This window comes from Vipera berus, assembly GCF_964194415.1.
Source record: "Vipera berus genome assembly, chromosome: 5".
Classification (NCBI taxonomy): Eukaryota; Metazoa; Chordata; class Lepidosauria; order Squamata; family Viperidae; genus Vipera; species Vipera berus.
The window spans coordinates 49,331,482-49,351,622 of NC_138207.1; the positions used below are offsets into that span (position 1 = coordinate 49,331,482).

Genomic DNA, 20,141 nt, shown 5'->3' on the forward strand with positions numbered 1-20,141 from the left:
GGCAGCCTAAAATAAATCTATTTTATAGGAGTAATCTTGGAAGAACAATCTGTCATGAGAATTTAAATTACTGCCCCTCTGCCCATTTTATAACAAGGACACTCCTCCCTATGAAATGGTTCCTTCATTAGATTTTACCTTATTCTTACACATGACATAAAATAAATAAGAATTGTGATAGAATCTGTTCAGTACCTATGCAGTAGATAAAGCTGTAAATCAATCTTCCTTCCTTCCTTCCTTCCTTCCTTCCTTCCTTCCTTCCTTCCTTCCTTCCTTCCTTCCTTCCTTCCTTCCTTCCTTCCTTCCCTTTTAAAGCTTGTTGGAGAGTAGTCTGATTGTTTATCATACTATGTCACATTCATACCTTATAATTCCAGTTAGTTAAGGATCATGATGTTCTCTTGTTTTCTATTTTTTTTCCTCAGGGGAAATGATAGATTGAAGTAACTGATAAAAAAAGTTCTAGGCAGAAAGCAAATATGCAAAAATAAGTCCTAGATTTATTTCTCCTGTAGAACAGCCCTAACCAACTGGAGCCACCAAAACACTAAACGTTATAATATTTAGTTCCTGTAATGATGTAACATGAATGTGTAGCCTAGGATCTATTAGCACAACATTACTACATTGGGGAATTTGAGTGTTCAACACATCCAGAGGGCAACACCTAAAAATGCCTAACTAGATAATAATAAAAGTTATTCACAATGTTCTCCATGAAATGCAACCTATGCCTTTCAGATAAGAGTGGATGGAATTTTCATCCATTGGTATTAAGAAATAAGTTATGAAAATCAGTTATTCAGCTAGCCTTTTTAGATAATTAAGTTCAGGACATAAAACGTCTTTTGCTATTCTTTTGCAAAGTTATACATCAAGCAATAATGTTTCAAAAATTGAAAATTATTTCTCATAAACTAAAACTAGTAGGCATTCAATTGCATAAAACATAACCAGTTAAATACATTTGGTTTAACACAGGGAAAACCAAGCAAAAAATTAAAATGAAAAAGACAATGAGGAAAATATTATGTATGTATAAACAGCTCAATTTTAAAAACAGGGCTAATACCTTGACCACAGAGAGCAATATTGATCAATCTTTCCATTACATTGATGAAAAACCACTTTGTAAGCAAAGAGCAAACACACACCATCAATCTAAGATTGTAAATCTGGGTAGCCCTATCTTTCCATCACAAAAGTAATTTCTTTTGCTAGCTCCATGTTTAAAAAACACATTATTCTTCATATAACAATTAATTTGAAAATTTCCTATATTATTCAAAATGACATTCACATCTTTAAACCATGTTATTCTTCCCCAAACCTTATTAATTAACAGATATAGATAGATAGATAGATAGATAGATAGATAGATAGATAGATAGATAGATAGATAGATAGATAGATAGATAGATAGATATTAAATTAACATTTGTGGGGCAATAAAATATTCCTAAGTCCCCCTTCAATCCCTTTACACTTTCAAAGATTATAAAATTGACAAGAATTTTAATTCTCTGAAGTCTTTAATAAACATGGGAAAAAACTTTTGTTTAAATAATCTTATTTTATAATCAAAAGATAGTATTCTGTAATCCACTGTTTGTTAATATGAGGTATTCCAACTCTTTACATCAAAGCTTTTCCAAATAATTAATGTGTACCCTAATAACACTCTTTAATTGATTGTAAAAAAATCACTAAATTTGGAACCATCTCAAACAAATATTAAAGATTATAGATGCTGCTAATTTAGACATACAGAAATTTTGATTTTTAAAAAATTGGATAGTTTAAATTTAATCTTATTTACATATTTAAAAAGTTTTCTTCGCCAATGGCTGCTGCAACTAAATGAATTACTGTGATACTGCACAATTCTACAATATTATAAACAATTAACTTATACTGAGTCAGATTCTGGAGCTTTTATCTTAAAGCAATAGAAAGAATAATATATAAATGATAAATATATAATTAATTTAGCAGTTGTGCAATTTATCTTACAGCTGCTTTCCTATTTGATTTTGCAAAAAATAAAACAACATATGTATATTAAAAGCTGTTGATTTCTAATTTGAGTTGCTTGTTTCATTTCCTCTTATAAAGACTAGGATTGTGAGCATGAACCAGCAATCACTAAAAGCTGCATCTTTAACTTTCCTTTCTCTTTTTCTTTATCTGTACTGTTTCTAGTACTTTTTCTATTTTCCTTTTTCTATTTTCTCTTTATATACTTTTTCTTGTTGATCTTTTAAGTATGATAAATCTTTCAGTTAAAATTATGTCTATCTGTATCTCTATTCATATTTATATGCGAACCAGCAGTGCTCAAGCCAGAGAGAACTCTTGGGCAGGTATCACATACAGTAGGAAAACAGATAAAACAAAAATGTAATAGTCCTGATATTTATAATGTAACTGACATTGCGCAATTCCCAGAGGGCTTAAGGACTTTCCTCTGGCACAAGAAAGGTTGAGTCATCTGGAATTATTTATATTCACAGCAAGCTGAAATGTAAATACACCTGTTCTCAGCTACTTACAGAAATCTGATTTCTGTGAAGAATATCAACAGTTTGGATTGGATAATTCTAAGTACCGGTAGTCCTTGACTTATGACCACAATTGCGCCCAAAAGTTTGCTTGTTAAGTGATTGTTAAGCAAGTTTGCCTGATTTTACGACCTTCCTTGCCACAGCTGTTAGGTGAATCATTGCAGTTGATAACTTAATAGCATGGTTGCTAGGTGAATCTGGCTTCTCCATTGATTTTACTTGTCAAAAGGTTGCAAAAGGTGATCACATGACCTTGGGACACAGCAATGGTCATAAGTATGAACCAGTTGCCAAGCATCTGTATTTTGATCACATAATCATGGGGATACCATAAAAGTTGTAAGTGTGAAAAATGAACATAAGTTACTTTTTTCAGTGCTGTCATAACTTTGAATGGTCACTAAGTGAACTGTTGTAAGTCAAGGACTATCTGTATTGAGATAAAGTACATCTCTTTTTAGAGTGTCTAACATTTATCTAAATATTTTTTTAAAATTTGGGAAGGTTTGTCGCTATGCAGTTAATTGAAAACATACATTGTGACAATATAGTGTGAAGTTCAGACATATAGATGCAATAATAAAGTGTGTAGTTTTTCCCCCAAAAAACACTTTATATAAATGTTAACATACTTTCCAACTCCCTTATAATGTATTTCAGAGAATGGAATCAGATCCACACAAGAATGTTTGTGATTTGACAGATCTATTTACAATTGAAAGCCTCCTAAGATAATAAGACTCTCCTAACAACTGGGTGTTTCAATTTGGTAACCCTAAGTACTAGACAGTATAGTATCTCTGCATAAATCTGGAGCCTTTACTTCCTTTAGTGTGCAATTGCAAAAAGCAATCTTTGGGCATTTACAAATGTCTCAAATAGGCACTAGACCTAATTGTATATCTATCTACCTTTGGGTACAGATATGTCTCACTTTGGCACCAAACACTATTATTCCCTCCTACTTCTGATGAGCACAAGGGTGTCAAAAATATATTTAGGAGAACAAACACGTGGGCAGGCCACAGAATCTCAGTTTCTGATTTAATTCAACTGGGTAAAACCCGACCCTAAGAAAAGGGGAAACAAACGGGTTAGCAGGCAAATCTTTTAGGGACGTGCCCAGGACCACTCCTGTTCCTCATTCCTACTACAGAAAACGCGCACCGCTAGGCACTTGGTTAACCTGCCGGTTCGGGACTCGTGCATATGGCACCATTTCGGTTTCCACGCGTAAAATACCCGCTTTTTGCTCAAGAAGGCTGCGCACATTGCACTCACACCGCGGATCCTCTTCTCCGATCCCTCCTCCTGCAGCAGAACCCCGCGGCCCCCCCCCCCCAATTCTGCCAGCCTACTGTCCGTATTTCCCCCTCGGGTCGACATTTTATCTCGCGCCGGGAGGCCAAATAGGTGCGCGTGCGCCCGCCCTTTTCCTCAGCGTCCACCTCTGGAGCGGGAGGCGGGGCGGCGTTTTCCCGGCGGTTTTCGCTCCCCAAACCGCTGGAAGGTTTGGCGCCTCCGCACCACGCTCGCTGCCGGATGTATGTATGGCAAGGCGACGGCCAGAGGTACCTGTTGGCCAGGTACAGTGGAGAGAAAAAAAAAAAAAAGAGAGGAGGGTCTCGTGCCTCGAAACGCCTCTCCGCCCCGCCTCCCGCTCCAGAGGTAGCACATCTGGTTGCCCACGTGACTCGTCCGGTCCCTGAAATGCCCAGTCTGAGGCGGCAGCTATCACCATAACAACCAGATTGGAGAGGGGCGCCGCAGGCCCCCAGATAAGGCAGAAATGCCGGGGAACGTGGTGGTGGTGGTGGGGGAGAAGAAAGCTGGTGGAAGGATTAGGAGACGCCAAGTTTCAGCAGCGGCTGAGGGCTAAGCGAAGGCGGGGCCAGATGACATCTCTGCTCTTGCTTTGCCTGGGCAAGGTAAACTAGACGGAGTGAGAGCCAGTGGGAAGGGAGAGGTGGGGGGGGGGGTTGGGAAAGAAGGAACGCCGAAAGAGAAGCGGGACTCGGAGCGAGGGTTTGATAGGAGAATCCGTCTGAATTCCCCCACCAGGGAAACAGAGCATAGTACCGCAGGAGGCTTGTTAGGCTATTAGCCCAGCCGGGAGAGCGCTTCTGCCCGTTCGTTTCTCATGCCAGCCAAGGTGATGGGGACTTAGCTCAAGGAAAAGCACCATTTGCGAGGAAGGAAAGACAAAGAGGATCTTAAGCCGAAGGGATAACGAGAGGAAGGAGGAGGAGGAGGAGGAGGAGGAGGAGGAGGAGGAGGAGGAAGGTCCGGAGAGGGGAGGGGAGAGACCAGCCCCTTGCTTCCCTCCAATGATCCCCTTCCTTGCACCCAGAGCAGCAGAACAAACCTACTGAGGCAGAGCCTTCCAGTTCTTGTCATCCCCTTAGCCGCTAGCTGCCTTTGATGCCATGGGGAACAGTTTCTCCAGTATCCCAGCAATGCCTAGGGGCAACCCCAACCGCTTCCACAGGGTCCATCATCAACATCTCAAAGGTAAGAGCTTAATATTGTCTAGAACTTACTGTGTAGCATGAAATGCTGAGCGAAGCCTTTGAAAGTTTGGGCATTGTAAGAGTCCTCAATCAAAGCTTATATATGATTAAATATCAGTCTCTAAACACCCCCCCCCCCCATTCTGTACTGTATCCCAGGATGGTTAAAATCACCTGAAATCCTTCTCCAATAAGAATCTTTTTTGTTTGCTTTCTCTTGTAAACCGCCCTGAGTCCTACGGGAAAAGGGCGGTATATAAATCTAATAAAATCTAAAATCTAAATCTAAAATCTCTTTTTCTCTTTTTTCCCCTCTTGTGATGGGGAATCTTGGTTCCTCTGTGCAATCCTGTATCTGGGTGCTTGGAAGTCAGTGTTCTTCCTTGGAAATAAATCTCATTGGACTTTACTCCTGAGTTATTGCAGGGAGATGGGTTTATACTGATATCTCTCCTGACTCTTTCTTCAGTTATGAATTGGGTAAATAACACATGACAGCAAAAAGGAAGGAGGAATAAAATGTCTTAAGGAACTAGATGATATACTTCTGAATGAGTGCTGCAGCTGCTGTTGTCTTGGTAACCCCCAGAAATGTGTCAGCTTTTTGAGTGGGAGGATCCATTTTATGAATAACAGATTTTATGTGCATCAATGATAATATCCTGATTGTTGTAGTTCAGATTTGATTAATATTACAATCCTTTCTAGTTGCTGTTATGTTTAAAAATCTTCAGCTGGCACTATTGACATAATTCACAGTAGATTTGTTTGTAAATCTAAATTTAATCCCGTTTAAATGCCTAGCATATGAATCACCTGAGCTTCTTTTGGTATACTAGACTCTTAAGCATTGCACAAAATTATCCTGCTGGGTCACAAAACATGTAGTCAGAGTATACTTATTCCATAAATTGTTTGGGACTAAACTGACCTCAGTTACACAAAATTAATTGATTTCTCAATCATGGGCACTATCTTATTTTAGAAAGTATTTCCATCTATTTATCTATTTACTTATTTTGTTGAACAATCTAGAATAGCAGATATACATTTCATGCATATTACACTAACTCATTCAGTTTTAAAATAAGGTGGCCAGGGCTGGCTGTTAAAAATGATGATTAAAAAAAAAGAACCCTCTGCATCCCAGGTTTTCCACTGTTTTGCACTTTTGTTGCTTCATTTGTTCACAACATAAGTGATTAGGTATAGGACAATGAAGTACAGATTGTCAATGAAAAATGTTTGAAACCAAATTGTCTATTGTTATGAAGCTCCTATGTAGTTTCAAGAGTATTAATAGCTTTTCTCTAGTTCTGCACATGATGGTCAGGAAGACAATTCCAACATGGACTGAGTCAGAGAGAAATCAGGGTAAGCAATTGCTCTGTTTAAAATTAGATATGTAAAAAAGGAGGCAGACAGAATTTTTCCCAGAACCTCATCGTTCTCTATCAGTGCTGCAGTAGTTAGGATTCTGTTGTAAACTGTCAAGAAAGTTGTATCATTAGAACAAGCTTCTCAACTGGAAATTATTCTGGGAGAAACTTAAATTATAGAATCCATAAGCTGGCTCCACACGCCTTCATAATTATTATTAGCTTTTGCTTATGGATCAGAAATGCAGCTTGGAATAACCTAACTTGAATTGCTTTCATATGACATGCTAGATTTTTGGATGCATTTTCGTATCTCTTCCTGATCCCCAGTTAAACTGGGTTTTGTTGCTGGGCTGCCACTACTTCTGGCAAACAAACAAAATGGTTCTTGTATAGTTTAAATGCTACAGAACTGAAACCACTAAAATAAAGTGTTAACTAAGCTTTCTTTTGCCTCGTATTTTAAAAACAAACCTGCCAAGTAACTGCCTGGGACAATGTCCTTTTTCTATTTTTTTTCTAAAAAGAAGATTGCCTTAGGTCCTACGTTTATGTGCCGAATAAACAAGTTTGATTGCATCTGACAGATTCCTGTAAAATGCTTTGGAGGCATAGCAGCACAAAATTATGAGTGTGACACTATTTTGTTACACTTGTGTAACTGAAGATGTATTTTATTTCAGTTGGTTTTCCTAACAATGTTTCAGATTGATAGGGATGCAGAAATCCTCATAGCTTTAGCAATGTCTGGTTGTCTTTAAAATAAGGTCTTTTGCTTATCTTTGCAAACCTTATTCTCTAATCCAGATAGTGGTACTAATGCTAAAATTCAGAATCGATAAAAATTATATATAGTGGAGAAGAGTTGTAGGCTATCTCTCTCTTAAAGTCTATCTTGCGCCCATTTGCTGTCTATGAAATGTGTTGGGACATTTTGGAATATATACTCCTAACCCATGTGGAAGAGTACAGTCTTTGCAACTGTACAAATAGACACAATATCATTTTTCCAGGTACATCTTACTTTTTCTGTTATCCAAAATGTTTTAAAGAAGGCTACCTATATCCACATCTTTAAGTTCAGGTAAATTTGGTGAACATCAGTTTTTTCCATCAAAACTTTTAAAAAAGCATAAAATACAAAAAAAAGGAAAAAAACACACATTAAAAATAAAAAAGGGGTAAAGAAAGGCAGGGGTGAGGAACCCAAACTTTGACTACAACCAAAGAACTAACAACACAGAAGATAACAGAAGATTGCATTCTCTAATTTTTCATTTTCTTATAGTAACATTTCTATCTTTTTATCATTCTCATCTGTTTTTTCTTCAATTTTGTGTATTTTCTGTTGATTTTTTATTATCATTTGATTCTGAGCTTCAAATTTTCCCTTTATATGCAAAATTTCTTCATTTAGTTTCTCCAGTTTACTTTGTGTCTTTCTGTGATTTTCCTGCATTTCCAGGTGGTTTTTTTTCCAATGTCTCTTGATTTTTTAACATAAGGTCTTGAAGAAATTTTAATGAAATCTGTGTTTCACTTTGAGCAGTGCTTATCTTTTCACGTTGCAACATTGCTTCAATAGATCCCCGTGTTGTAGGACTGGATTGTCCTACTGAGGGTGCAGAAGAGGTTTTCTTCATAAGCCTAGTAATATTTGATGAAGTCATTTTACGGCTTACAATCTAAAGCCAAAACAACCTCTGTTTAGATTTAGCCAAATTCAATAAAAGTAGCTTTGAATCTCAATCTCATGGCAAGGCACTCTTATCATTTGCAGGTGTCCTTTTTCAAGGTTACTTCAGTCAACAACAATTTTTTCAATTCTCACCATATATCAGAAATTTCATTCTTCTTTCGCCACTAGATGTCTTCCTTGGCTTATTTATCAATGTCCGATATTTTTAACAAAGAGTCTTTCCCCTTCTTTATAATTACTCGCCGCTTTTAACTTTAATCCTTCTGGGGGGTCTTTACTTTTCAGCCCTTTCCCATCAGGGGCACAACATTTATAATCCTCAAGGAGAAGGAAAGAAAAATTCTTGCTCACCCAGCTTCAGCACGCAGTTGAAATTCAGCTGATTTATAGTCCTTTTTCTTCCTGCTGGAGACGACTATGGTTGCTAGATCTTGGCAGCCCTTTTCTTCGTTTTTCCAGAGGGTCCTACAGTTCGCTCCGATTGGGTGACCCCTGACCTGAGCTCCTGAAGTATCCCTCCTCCTTCATTGCCCCTCCAGGGCAACCTTCTGACCTTTTAAGGGACACTAGATGAAGAAAAACCAAGCTGGAAAACTGAGCACCGGCTTTTGCCAGTTGTCCCGACGGCTGCCAAACAGGAAGTGCCTAACACTGAAAATGGAAAAGACTTTCTATATAAATCAGAAGAAATTTGAGAAAGAAGAAGAACAGATTAAATGGAAGATCATGGCAATCATGGGGAACCGGAATAATAGGGAGACAACTATATGAATACAAATGGGCTAGTCTTTCCAAAAAAATGGCAGTTAAATGGTCTCCTTTATTTCAAATAACATATATAATAATAGAGGGAGATCTGTTTGACGATCTAAAAGCAATGATATGGAAGCCTAGTTGGCAAAGGAAGAAAGCCAGAATAAGGCTGAAGAAAATTGGGGTTTTGATTTATTAGAGGGGATTTCACATTATTAATTAGAGGGTTAAAGGGAGAAGTTGAGATAAGGGGAATTCTGGTTATTAGATTTAAAATATTTGGAAATTAGTTGAAAATAAGGATTTTATCTGTTTAATATTTAAAAATTAGACCTAAAAGAAAAAATAATTATTATTATGAATATGTTTGATTTATTGATTAACCCAGGTAATACAGTATATATATAATGGTTTTGATTTATTAAAGAGGATATTGTATTATTAAGTAGATGATTTAATATGGTGGGAAATAGCTAACTTTTACGAAATAGAACAAGATTATATTCAAATAGATAATATGTGTATTTTGGATATTAGATTCTGTTATGAATTGAGATAAGGGAAATCTTGGTTACCTAAAGCCTGAAAATTATAAATATTAAAGGTTAAATTGGAATATTGATGGGAAACTAAAAATAGGGAAAAAGTTAATAACAGGATATGGATTGTTTATGGAGATTGAATGTAAAAAATAATTAAGATACGTATAAGCTAAAATTTATTGATAAATGTAATAATGATGTTTTTACTGAGTTGATATAAGAACTCTATTAGCTTAAATACGAGACAGTAAATGTTAAGGGAAAAAGAGAGGAAATATTTGATGTTGTAACTTGAGATTTGTACTAAAGATTTTGTTATCAAACTATTGATTAACTCAGCCACCACGTTGCTTTTTAAATACTTAAATATAAAATAGGAAAATTAATAAAATATTATTAAAAAGAAAATTTGCAAACTTTATAAGTAACCGCACCTCTGATTTTTCAGAATACACCTTATTTAAATTGTAAGGTGCTTATTCATTTTAACTGAAGTGGCATAATAGAAGTTTTGTCAACAAATAACTAAATACAAAACTAAAAGTAATTTTCATTTTAAGATGTGTAGTTTTAATTGAGGCATATAAGAGTTTTTCCCCTCTAAATTTCATTCTTAAGGGAGGCAGGTTAAAAAGCAGAAGTGCACTACCAAGTATATAGAAGATGAAAAGATGATGGTGCTTTTTAGGATTTGGGGGTTATTTCAAAAGGCTGGAACTTCTCTTCTATATACTTGGTAGTGCACTTCTGCTTTTTAACCTGCCTCCCTTGAGGTACCTGACAATTTAGAGGATGAAATAGATCATTCTGTGGATGATATATAAAATGAACTAACAATAAATGACAGAATATTTTCAGAAAGGTGGACTATAGCTATCAAAATCTGAACCACCTTAGGCTATGATTGTAAGTTATACAATGAGTTAAGATATAAATAAATGCTAGAGCAGCTTTTCTTAATCTGAGAGGGTCCAGATACTTTGGATCTCAACTCTGATCATACCTAGGCAATACTCATGTTGATGAGAATTAACAGTGATCCAAGACATCTGAAAAGAACTCAGGCAAGATAATACTGAAATGCTTCAGACATTAATATGTTCAGGCATGGCCAACCAGCAGTGGAAGAAGAAGAGGCAAATGTGTGTCAGGAAATCATTCTTTCTTCAAATCCATATCCTGTTATACATGTATTGTTATCTGTTAGGATCCCAAGTAGATGTAAATTCTTTATGAAGAAAATGATAGTTGGTTCACCTTAAGAATGAAGTGGCTAGTTTGAAAGAATGAGATTGTTAAATATTATCCATGCAAACACACACATACACAAACACAAGCATATACACAGAAGCACACTATACAATGTACATGTATTTTCAAACTCATTCTGTCAAGACATATTGCACATAATTTCTAAATCTTAAATTCTTAATTGATTAGAAATGTCTTGTCACATGATGCAGGGTTCAGATTCCAGATCAGGAATAGAAAGCCATATCCAAAACTTTACAGGGAGTTTTCTGGGTAACTGTGGACCAGTCTCTTTCTAACAATCCAATTTATTTCATCTGGTTGTAAAAATAAAACTACAAGGCTCTCACCTAACACTCTTAATATGTAACTTTGAGGAGAGTAAGGATAGAAATAGACTTATAAATAAAAATCAAAGTTGCTCTTCAATCTCATTAAATAAATATATTTTAGAAAGAAGTAATAGCTTTTAGAAATAAATTTGAGGGAGATGAATTATTTTTGTAAAATTGGCTAAGTTTGAAATCCACAGAGGTGTTTTCTGGTACAACCTGGATTTATATGTGTTCTATTTTCCCAATATTGCACATCTCATAAAATTATATATCAATACATATATATATATAATAAACAATATACAATGTACAACAGATAAACAACATACAGTTAAAATATCCGTGTTAAAAATTAAGAAACCAATACTTAACTACTAAAGAGGTATGACACAGCCCAACTCCACTAATTTCTGATCTTCGAGAAACTGAAGAGAAATATTGTGTATCTTTGAATGTGAAGATAATCTCAGATTTTTACACTAGCAACAGAGTTCTGAGGATTAGTATTCCTGATATGATGGACTTCAAGAATATTTCCTTTAATGCTTAATAATTTCTCTTCTTGCCACTGGCAAGGACAGTGTTAGTGAACACATATTCTGTCAGAGTACTGTCACTGACTACAGTAGCCTCCTACTTTTCATCTTCATTATTTCCGCTACCATGCTTTTAGCTCCAGCACATCCATTGTGATAGAAGGCGAACAAAAAAGCACATCATGCATCTTTCTCTCTGGGACAGTAATTATCTTTCCAATTACTTGCCGATTCTTGTAAATCTCTTTTTTACTATATTAAATGTATGATCAATAACAGCTTGGAGGAAGTAGATATGGCACTGCATACTTGCATTTCCTCTTTCTCCTTCAGTGTAAATGAAGGATATAGAAGCAAGCATGGAGTCAAAGCAGTTGTCACTTTCCCCCTTTGCTTTGTGCCTGAGAAGGGAGAATAAAAAAGCACTGTGTAGGAAGAACCTCAAGAGCTCCAGCCCTCATTCTTAGTTGACATTGTAATGGGGATGGGTGGGTTGGAGGTTGAATACACAGTGCTCAAGAGTATCCCTCTTGAAGACTTCTAGAAGTCATTCTGACGGTATTTCTGTTGGATAGAGTCTGAATGAAGACTGAATGTGGAGAATGCTACTGCTTAACAGTAGAGCATCTTTTATGCAAACAGAAGAGAGCAGAAGATACCAAATCCAAGTCCACTCCTTGATATCTCAGGGATATATATTTTACTCAGGAAACATAATTTACTGGACAATTTCTCATAGAATAAATTTCAAAGCAGAAAATATTGTACATGTTAATGAACAATTCAAGAAAATGAGTGAAAGAAAACACATTTCTCATAATTTGGAACATTTGTCACATTAAAAATGAATTTTAGCCCATGGGGAAAATTGCATATTATACATAAAATTATACAATGCATATAGATGTGAAGGTTTGATAATATATTCCTTGGACTGGGTTTATTTAGCTTTTAGTACCATTTGAGCATAGAAGAGAATGTGTCACTTTTTCAATTAGATTGTAATCTTGTAGATGTGAGACAGGTTGGAGAATAGAAATTCAGCTCATCTCAGTGCATACTTTTAGTTGAAAGGGTCTCAGTGCTTCTTTCTCTGGTAATATGAAAGATGAAAACAATATGATAAAGTGCAGATAAACCTAAATGAAAACAATGGCATTTGTTTTAGCCTTCCTAAAATTCCATGAATGAAACAGATTAATTGAAGAATTAATGTCTCACTGGAATCACTCTAAAATTGTGGATCATTATTTCAGTGTTTGGGAAGTCACAAGAATTACTATTCTTCCACTTTATTTAAAGCTTATTATTTGCATGAATTTGCCTTTTGGATATAAAGTAATAGTAGCTAAACTTTAGCTAAATCTATTGTGTTGTACCAAACCAGAATCTGGCATTTGATATTGTATGCATATGATTGATTTGTCATATGTACAAATTGCAAATTTGTTCTCCATACTGTATTTTCCATGAGAGCAGACCGCCGAAACTGTGGTGGAAATAGCCCTTACATGCATATGTGATCATAATATAACAAACTAACATTCTTTTTCCTTTCTCACAGCCCAGAATCTTTGCTTTTATTTAAGAATTCTAAGCATTGAATAAACATGATTCAACAGTGTTAGGCATATGGTGTTAGCCTACAATGTTGGGTTGAAAATATATTAACCATAATGCTATGGCTTTAAGAAGTTAATTGGCCAATGGGTGTGTAAGTGTTCTCATGGCCATAAGAGGAAGCTAGGAACGTAGCTTCTTTCTCTCTCTGAATTCACTGATCTCTACTATTACTGTTTTTGCTATGCTGTTGGTTTACTACTGTTGTAAACCTGAACTGTGTATTGACCTCTGGACCGGTAAGAAGACTTTGTAGTTTGGATTATGACTTGGACTGTTTATTTTTGACTGTGCATTTTTGTTCTTACACCACCTCAAAAGTAAACTACTTTTTGCTTTTAGAACTCAGTGTATTTCTGTGTGTGACTTTTACTGCTCTCAGTGCCCTTCCTTGTCTGTGCAACTCTTTGGTAGCACAAGGAGACCCTGCACACTAAATTCCTAAACACTGGTTATGGGCCCAGGCCTGTACTGAGAGTAAGTACACACAGTATTCCTAGCTGAGTTTGTATTTGGTGTAAAATGGCACAGGAACTGTTGTCAGGCATCTCCTGGATAACCCGGTTGGATGGGACAAACTATGTTTCCTGGTCCACGAAATGCTGCTTGCTTTTGCGCAAGGAAGGACTATGGTCTGTTGTAAATAACCCACCAGATACTACTGCTTGGGATCCAGATGACGAAGAGGATGTAAAGAAGTTAGACAACTTTAAACGAAGCAACGAGAAAGCTCTTTGCATTATTGGACTAACACTGAATGACCAGCAGCTTGTCCATATTCGTGGTGAGGAGTCTGCTGCTAGGTGTTGGGATGTTTTGCGAAGGCTTTATGTTCGAGACAGTGTGGGTGCACATATACACCTTACACGTAAGCTGTTTAGGGCTCGTCTGCAGAAGAATGGAGATATGCTGACCCATTTAAATTACATGAAGGCAACTTTTCAAGAGCTTCATGAAAAGGAGCTGATTTTTTCAGAGTTGCATCAGGTCTACATTATTCTGTCATCTTTGGATGAGAGTTATGATGAGTATGTTTCTTCTTTGGAAGTCCTGACCAGAGAGGAACTGACATTGACTAACATTACTGGGAGACTGCTGGAAGAGTCCAGAAGGAGGCGTGACAGAGACCAGCTGAGAGAGACACAGCCACGAGAGAAGCAGCAATTCACCACTGCTTACAACGTCAAGAAATGTTTTTCTTGTGGGGCTAGAGGGCATATAGCCAAATTCTGTAGAAAGGGAAGAAAACAGAATGTAAATAGCAGTGGGAAGGCTAAGAAGGGCATTGGTTTGGCTGTTTCTGGTAAACCAACATCCAGAAACAATGAATTGTGGGTTGTTGATAGTGGGGCTTCACAATGCATTACTAAAGTGAAAAAGAGGTTTATTAATATGAAAAACAGCAACCAATATGTTTCACTGGCCAACGGTTGGAGGATGAAGGCCTCTGGTGAAGGTAATTCCTATTGTCCATGCATTGATGAACAGTTACCTATGTTATATATACCTAAACTAAGATTCAACTTGTTATCTGTAAGGGAATTGGTTAAGGTTGGGTTTGTGGTAACATTCAGAGGGGAGCAATGCACTATTGAGAGGAATGGAACCTGTGTAACTGCTAATTTGAAAAATGGTTTATTCGTTCTCACAAGTAACCAGGTTAGTACAGTTAAAGCTAACTCAATATGTGAGAACAAGAAGCCACATGATGAATGTATACATTTATTGCATAGGCGGTTAGGGCATGTAAACTTTAACTCACTACGTAAAACAGTGGAATTAGTAGAGGGAGTTAAACTGAAGCCATGTAGTAAGTATTTGAATTGCAATGCCTGTAATCAGGAAAAGAGTAAGGCAAGTCCGGCAAACAGGATAAACAGCTTCAAAACAACTGTACCTTTGGAAGTTGTGTTTGCTGATTTAATTGGACCCATGAAACAAAGTTTAGGAGGGTCATGTTATATTTTAAGTATATTGGACCACTACTCTCGTTATGGATTTTGTTATCTGCTTAAGTCAAAGGCAGATACTTTCCAACAATTTGCAAACTGGCTGAAGTTCGTGGAGAGAAAAACAAAGAGAAAGGTTCAGTGCATAATTACTGATAATGGTACTGAATTTACAAATAAGTGTTTTGTTGATATGCTACAATCAGCTGGCATTGAGCATAAACATTCAGCCCCTTATAGACCTCAACATAATGCTTTTGTTGAGAGACGTGGGCAAACGTTACAAGCCATGATGAGAACCATGTTACAAGATTCTGGCTTAACAGATAGACTGTGGGGGGAGGCAGCAAAATGTGCAAACCATGTTCTGAATATAGTTGTTAATACTTCTACTGGTAAAATACCATATACTATATGGCATGGTAGAAGACCAAACCTTGATTACCTGCACACGTTTGGCACCCCAGCTTGGGTCCACATTCCTGCACAACTCAGGAGTAAAGGCCAACATAGGGCTAGGCAATTATACTTCGTAGGTTATGAAGCTAACCATAGATCCTATCGTTTCTGGGAACGAGGCACAACTAATGTATATAACAGTGCTAGTGCAAAATTCCTTGAGCACGTTGGTTGGGATAGGTTAGAGCAAGAAGCTGTTAATACTGATCCTCTAGTGTTTGAGGACTCCTCTGATAACGTAACTAGTAATGATAATACATCTCCTGTAAATATAAAAGATGAAGAGGAGATAGGGGAGATAATAGATGAATCAGAGGAAGGAAAGGAGACAGAAATTCAAAGCCCTGTAATTCCTTGGCGTTCAACGCGCATCAGACATCCACCTGATCGCTATGAAGCTAGTATATGTCAAGTTAGTGTAGAGCCTTTTAACTATGATGAGATCAGGATGTATCCTGAAAAGGAACAGGCATCATGGAAAGCTGCAATGAACAGGGAGTTGAAGTCTTTGCAGAATCTTAAGGTTTATCAGAAAGCAAAACTGCCACCTGGTGAGCAAGCTATAGGTTGTAAATGGATATATAAAATAAAGAAGGGAGTAGATGGAACTATAACCCATAAGGCACGTTTGGTTGCACAAGGTTTTGCCCAAACTACTGAGGATTATGACGAAGTGTTTGCACCCAGTCTAAGGGCAACTACTTTAAGAGCAGCTTTAGTATGGGCAGCTAAAAACCAACATATGGTTACCCATGTAGATGTTGAAACTGCATATCTACATGCTCCATTGCAACATACTATTTATTTAAGAATACCACCAGGATTGACCAGTGATAGAAACCATGATTGTTGGGAATTAAAGAAAAGCCTCTATGGATTGAAACAATCGGGCTATGAGTGGAATAAATGTATAGTTAATGAGTTGAGTGCATTAGGTTTTGTAGCCAGTAATGCTGATCCTTGTTTGTTTAGAAGGGAACACAACGGAGCATTATCTTTTCTCTTATTATTCACAGATGATATTGCAATAATAACAAAAACTGAGTTAGAAGCACAAACTATCATTTCAAGATTGCAAAATAAATTCACAATTAGAAATCTTGGAGAAATAAGCCACTATTTGGGGTTAGATATTGTGAAAACAAATAGGGGTTTTAAGGTTTCACAAGCCAGTAAGATATCTCAGTTATTAAAGAGATACAATATGGAAATGTGTAAACCAGCAAAAACTCCGATGGCTATGGATTTTAAGGACACTAATGTTGAGAGTCCTGTATTTGATAAGACTATGTACCAATCTTTGATAGGAAGTCTTATGTATCTGAGTAATTGGACTAGACCTGATATTTCTTACTGTGTAAATCAATTAGCTAGGTACAACAATAATCCAACTGTTAGACACTGGCAATCAGCTAAACGGGTATTAAGGTATTTGAAGCAAACTATTCACTACTCGTTATATCTAGAGCCAAATCGTGAGTTAATCCTCACTGCATATGCAGATGCGAGTTTTGCCTCTGATTCAAACAGTCGTAAATCTACCTCAGGGTTGGCTGTAATGTTGGGTGATTCTTTGATTGGATGGAAGTCTATTAGACAAAAACACATAAGCTTATCTACAATGGAGGCTGAATTTTCATGTCTATCAGTGTTATGTACAGAACTGCTAGTGTACAAACAATTATTGTTAGATATGAGTTTAAATGTAAATGATCCATTCATTGTGTATGAGGACAATCAAGCTGCAATAAAGATGGCTAATAATGCTGCAGTAAGGACAAGATCTAAACATACTGATCTTCGTTATTTAAATGTCAGACAATGTGTCAAAGATAAATTAATACAGCTAGAGTATTGTTCATCTGATGTAAATATTGCAGATCATTTTACGAAGGTACAAAGTGCTGTGAAACACAATGCTAATTGTGAAAGAATGTGCATAAGATTGTAAGAGTTATATATTATTCTACCCAAAGGGGAGAATGTTAGGCATATGGTGTTAGCCTACAATGTTGGGTTGAAAATATATTAACCATAATGCTATGGCTTTAAGAAGTTAATTGGCCAATGGGTGTGTAAGTGTTCTCATGGCCATAAGAGGAAGCTAGGAACGTAGCTTCTTTCTCTCTCTGAATTCACTGATCTCTACTATTACTGTTTTTGCTATGCTGTTGGTTTACTACTGTTGTAAACCTGAACTGTGTATTGACCTCTGGACCGGTAAGAAGACTTTGTAGTTTGGATTATGACTTGGACTGTTTATTTTTGACTGTGCATTTTTGTTCTTACACCACCTCAAAAGTAAACTACTTTTTGCTTTTAGAACTCAGTGTATTTCTGTGTGTGACTTTTACTGCTCTCAGTGCCCTTCCTTGTCTGTGCAACTCTTTGGTAGCACAAGGAGACCCTGCACACTAAATTCCTTAACAAACAGGATAAAAAGAAGTTCAATGCTTTATTGTTAGATATGGCAAAATGTGCAAATGCCCTGCCTTTGTGCTGGTTCTAATCAGGTGGGTTAAAAAAAAGATACTTAAAAGTCAGCACTGTATTGTTCCATACCTGGTCTAAATAATACTTGTGAATAGAATTTGTTGTGTCAGTAGTTAATAAATGAGTGGTTTCTGTCAAGTGGGAAACACGGTTGCAATTATTGGTTGATGTTTAAACGGCGGGAAATTCCGGGCTGGGGATTGGCTACAGTTCAAGCGTTCCGGAGTATTTAAGCCGAAGTTGAACTGACAGTTGACAGTTGACATATGTGTGTAATAAACGTTCTTACTGTGAACCTCACTGAGTCATTCGTCTGTCCGAACTTAACAAGTGGCGACGAGGGTGGGATTGACGGCGGACTAGTGAAGGAGCGGCGATAATCAGCTGCGCGTAAGGCGGTAAAATTTTAAAACACAGTCAACCGTCGGCGGCCGCGGCGGAATTAACAAACCCCCGAATGGCGCAAGTCGGCAATTTGAAAGAGTTCGATCCGAACTTCCCAGAGGATTGGGAAGAATACGTTGGTCAGGTCGAAGGGTTTTTGCTAGTTAATGGCATAACCGATGACCGGAAGAAGGCTGCAGCTCTATTGACCATTAGCGGCACACCTGTTTATCGGGTTGCCGTCGGCCTGTGCCAACCTATGCCAGTATCCAGCGTCTCCTACGCTGACTTACTGGCCAAATTAAAAGTGCATTTTACGCCAAAGAGATCTGAACTGTTTTGGAGGCGTATATTTGAAAAGCGCAATCAGAGACCCGGCGAGTCCATCACGAAGTTCGGCGCAGCGGTCAGAGAGGCAGCTGTGCGCTGCAAATATGATAACCTCGAAATCAGAATTCGAGACAGAGTAGTGCTGGGCTTGCGTGATGAACAATTACAAAATAGAATTATTGCCAAGCCCACCGGTGAGCTACAAGAAGTCCTCGACGAATTACTAACATACGAATCCACTGGAAGTGGAAGTCGAGACCCCCCCCCGCAATAGCATGGGCGCTTCAGCCGAAATAAATCTGGAAAGCCATGTGGACAGTGGGGAGTTGGATCAACAATGGGAAGCCGACATAGCCGAAGTCGCCAGAAGATTCGGGAAAATGTCGGCAAGACCCTCTCGCAACGAAGCACCAGAACCGGGATGCAGATACCAGACAACAGCACCGCAAGGACAACCGAGGGACAACCCGACCAGACCGCGCAACACAGACACCAGATGTGGAAGCTGTGGGGGCAACCATCCCAGAGCGACTTGCAGATTCCGTTCCGCAAAATGCAGGTTATGCGGAAAAACAGGCCACATCCAGGCCATTTGCCGTAGCCGACCTCGCGACAATCGCCTCCATGAAATTGACGTCTGGGCCGAAGGTAAGGTAACCCCCTACTGTCGTGGCATTGAGACCCCCAGACTTCGGGCACGTAACCCCAACCGTGGGATGGTGGCTAGAGTCAATCACATAGGGAACCCTAAAATTAATCATATTCTGAGGCCTAAACTAAAAATTGTAGTCCATTTGCAAGGAATTCCCTGCAAAATGGAAGTTGATTCTGGGGCCTCAGTATCAATAATTTCTAGTGAAACCCTTAAACAAATTGAGCTTAGTAGTGGCTGTAGAATTCCACTTAATCCGACTAAGGTACAATTAGCGGATTTCCAAAAACCCCCAATACATATTAAGGGGAAAGTTACCATTAAGGTTAAATATAAAGGATTTAATGGCTTCTTAGACTTATTAGTCACCGAAGGCCAGAGGACTAGTTTAATTGGCCTTAACTGGTTCCCAGCCCTAGGAATTTGGGTCGGGGGAATAAATACTATTAATACTAAGACCCTCAAGTCTGTCTGTGAGGAGTTCGCAGACGTATTTGATGGGTCTTTAGGTAAATATAAAGGGCCCCCTATTAATTTTAATTTAGACCCTGCAGTAAAACCCATCAGGCTTAAGGCCCGAAGGGTGCCTTTTGCCCTTAAACAAAAAATCGAGGCCGAGCTCGATAAGCTTGTAGGCCAAGGCGTACTAGAACCGGTCGAGGGAGGCTTGTGGGAAACACCA

The 20,141-nt window shown here is 37.8% G+C and overlaps 1 protein-coding gene across 1 annotated transcript in view; it reads left to right on the forward strand.

Annotated features, from left to right (window-relative positions):
* Nucleotides 1-4,993: 4,993 nt before the first annotated feature.
* Nucleotides 4,994-20,141, forward strand: part of NEURL1 (neuralized E3 ubiquitin protein ligase 1) — a gene marked incomplete at both ends in the record, with an annotated part of 159,267 nt that continues 144,119 nt past the window's right edge. Inside the window, one exon of the mRNA XM_081330098.1 lies at nucleotides 4,994-5,078. Coding sequence (XP_081186224.1) covers nucleotides 4,994-5,078 — 85 coding nt within the window. The remainder of the gene's footprint in view (nucleotides 5,079-20,141) is intronic.